Source organism: Cyprinodon variegatus, unplaced genomic scaffold (assembly GCF_000732505.1).
Source record: "Cyprinodon variegatus isolate N-32 unplaced genomic scaffold, C_variegatus-1.0 Scaffold656, whole genome shotgun sequence".
Classification (NCBI taxonomy): domain Eukaryota; kingdom Metazoa; phylum Chordata; class Actinopteri; order Cyprinodontiformes; family Cyprinodontidae; genus Cyprinodon; species Cyprinodon variegatus.
This window is the reverse complement of record NW_015151109.1, coordinates 371312-374890: the sequence shown is the minus strand read 5'-3', so window position 1 is coordinate 374890 and position 3579 is coordinate 371312. Positions and strand designations below refer to the sequence as shown.

The following is a 3579-nucleotide window of genomic DNA, read 5'->3' as shown; positions in this document are numbered from 1 at the left end:
AGGCTAATCATGTTTTGGGTGTACTATTCCTTTATATATATTTCTTGCCTGTGTCAAAAAAGTTTCAAGCTCAGGATGTTTTGCTTTAATTCCTGCATTTGAAACTTTGGATGAACCGTCAGAATTTATAGATCCACATCTTGAATAGAACTCAAGCAAATTTGGACTGAATAAGTTTAATCATGTTTGTTCCTCAAAGGTTTAAATGGGGCAGGCGCAAATGTGATATTGGATCAATGCCAAAAGTGCAAAATTGCATTTTATAAAAGGGAATCTGATCAGGAAAAATATGCTGATTTCCATTATTGCACGAGGCAAAACCTTTGCTCCTCAGATTTAGTCGTTTCATTGAAATTTACCAATAAAATCACCAAACTGAATAGAAAATGAGAATAACAGAGCAGCTCATGTAACGCACGGCCGTTAGATCACCTGAAATGGTCGCACAGTGACCTCCGACCCCTCATTGGAAAGGTCCGAGCCTCTACTTTCCAATGATGGCGGCCATTAGGGGGCGGGGCTAGAAATGAATCAGCAGAGTCAGATTTTAAATCTGTTTACACAGCTATGAAACAAAAAGTACTTGTGAAAAAATTATTTTAAGACATTTTTTAGACATTTGTGTGGATGAAACACCATGTGACTGAGTTTTGTTCATTTCTATAAACAGATAAACATGAGCAGGTGTCAGCTGGGCCCGGTACCGGGCCGGCCGGGTTTAAGGCGTTAAATTGGAGTTTGCGTTTGTGTTTCAGAGCCCCGGCCAAGGAATCATCAGAGGAGGAGTACGACTCCGGCATGGAGGAGGAGAACTGGCCTCGGCAGGCTGACGCCGCCAACAACTGAACCACGTCTCTCATTTCACCTGAAATCATTCGATTCCCACAAACCCCCCCCCCTCCCTCTGGACACCGTGTTCGGTTCCAGCCCTTATTTTTATTACTTCACCTGACAAACGAAACCATGGACGCTTCGTGATGAAGAAGCTGAGAGAGAGTAACAACCTTTGGGTGTCTTTGTGTGGGATAATAAATCTCTAGCGGTGCACCCAGTGTGGACCTTTTTATCATATATTTCAATCTCTGGGGATTGTTAACATTTTATCTATATAAAGATAAGATTTTATTCAAAAAGAAAAAAGAAAAAAACATTTGTAGGTAGTTTGTATCCTCTTTTTGTGCTGATTGGTTGTAATGGGAGGGGAAGCAGACGGCGTTAATGGGATCATATTTTAGACGTGAAGTCTGAGGGGCGGCTGGCGTGACGTTAACGTGTCGAGAAATGCCTTAAATCACAAGGGCGTGATATTCCACAAAACGCATCAATATTTTGATGTTTCTTCCTTTGCCACCGTTGTGATAACGGTGCTGGAGGGGAAATCGGTTGTAAATGTTAAGCTAAGCTGCATGAGTATCGTTTGTAAGCGGTTTGTAATACATGGAGGTAGAAAAACACACCAGCACATCGAACACGGCAGGTGAAACATCCGTTTTCTTAATGTTCTAATGTCCAGCTCCTTAGGAATCCGTTTCCGTTGGGACCTCGGAGTGGCTGGATTCACAGAACGAAGACGTTTAGCAGACCAAACCCTGCACCTTTTCTAAAAACCTCTGTTTGCTTTGTAGTTTTCAACCTCTTTCAATCCGGGTTTGTTTTCATTTGCAAATCATGAAAATAACCAGACTCCCTCCGTAGAGCTGCAGATACTTTCTTTCTGTGTTGCACCTGTGTCAGAATGGCACCTCACGTCCTGTGATGTCACATCCTGTTACCAGACGGTACCTCTGTGCTTCTGTTTCATGGAGACGCCACCCACAGGGTCTCTGACTCACCAGGCTGCTGTGGTGAAACGCGCTCCGTCTCCTCTTTGCTTTAACTTTCTTTTTTTTCTCTCTCTGTGAAGCTCTAAGCTGCTGTAATTTCAGACGTCTGTTACAGAAATGATATTAAAATAAAACTCCCCTCTCAAAAGCTTGTGAATCCTAAATTCATTGTCATCGTGTAAAAATATATAAATAAAATCTATACCTGAGTTTCTGAATTTCTTTTCTTCTAAGCTGGAAACTGAATAGTGAGTCCGGGTGAACAATGTGATGTTGCACGGCACTGACCGGCTGTCAGCTTTATGTAACCGGCTAATCTCTGGAAAGTATCGTGCTGTGCCTTCGTTTCCTGATACATCAGCATTTCTTTAATCCCGCCTCTTTAAATTTCATTAGAAATTACATAATACAGTTAAAAAATACTGTCAGAATAAAGTTAATTCATTTAATAAGTTAGAAAAAATGATTATAGTAATCTATTTAAAATAATAATTCATTTAATTTATAATGCACTTTTCACCAAAAAGTACAGAAGAGGATTAGGGCCATGAAGAAAAAAAAAAAGTTAACTGATTTTTAAATTTTATTTCAGTTTAACATGGGAAAAAAGTCAGAATTCTGACTTTAATCTCTGAATTCTGACTATAAAAAAAGTCAGAATTCTGACTTTTTTCCCAAGCTATACTGAAATAAATAAAAAAAAAATCTGTTAACTTTTTTTTTTCAGTGGCCCTAATCCTCTTCCGTAAAAAAGGCCTTAAAGTGCTACAAAAAAAGCATTTAAAAAACAATTAAAAAAGAAATACATAGAGATAATGACAAATAATTATAATAATAAAAGCCGTTTTAAAAAGAGAAAAAGAAACATCTAAAGGGGACCAAAAGTTTTGCTAAAAATAAATGTTTTAAGGCTTTTTTAAAACACTCAGTGGACTGAGGAGCCCTGAAGATATCAGGAAGGGAATTCCACAGACGTGGGGCAGCAGCACAGAATGCTCCCATCGTCCTGAGTCTGGTTCTGGGAATGTGGAGCAGGTTTGAGTGAGTAGAGCGAAGGGAGCCGGACGTGTTCTGTGGCTTGATAAGTTCTTTGAGGTGGGGGGGGGGCATGTCCATGGATGCATTGATGTGTGAGGAGGGAGACCTTGTATTCTATCCTGGTGGGGATGGGAAGCCAGTGTAGTGAATGGAGAACGGGGGTAATGTGCTCATGTTTCTGCACTCCCATCAGGATCCCAGCTGCAGAGTTTTGAACGTACTGAAGCCTCTGCAGACTCTTTCTAGGGATCCCAATGAAAAGTGCGTTTCAATAGTCCAGTCTGGAGGAGACCAAGGCATGGAGCAGCTTCTCGGCGTCTGGGAGGGAGAGAATGGGACGGAGTTTGGAGATGTTACGGAGGTGGTAGAAAGAAGTCTTGCATAATTGATTTATGTGGGCTTCAAAAGTGAGTAGTGAGTCCATTCTTACACCAAGATTACTAACGGTCGATGAAAGCAGAATGTTAGTACCAGAAAAAGTGATGCTGGTTATGGTTAATGATTTAGTTTGATGAGGAGTTCCAACCAGGATGGCTTTGATTTTGGAGCTATTTAGTTGAAGAAAGTTTCCCTCCATCCATACTAGAGATGCAGGATATAATCGCCCCCCTATCGGTATCGGCCTTAAAACTGAATATCGGACATCGGCCCCCCCACCGATATTTAACCCCATATTTTATCAGCTTCTGAGTTTCTAAAGTTTAAAAAAAAAAAAAAA

At 40.6% G+C, this 3579-nt stretch overlaps 1 protein-coding gene across 2 annotated transcripts in view; it reads left to right on the top strand.

Moving 5' to 3' along the window:
* Positions 1–1133, top strand: part of clpx (caseinolytic mitochondrial matrix peptidase chaperone subunit) — an 18064-nt gene extending 16931 nt beyond the window's left edge. For both annotated transcript variants that reach the window (XM_015393773.1, XM_015393772.1), the window contains one exon: positions 756–1133. In XM_015393773.1, the coding sequence (XP_015249259.1) occupies positions 756–846 (91 nt within the window). In that variant the 3' untranslated portion in view covers positions 847–1133. The remainder of the gene's footprint in view (positions 1–755) is intronic.
* The last annotated feature ends 2446 nt before the right edge of the window (positions 1134–3579 follow it).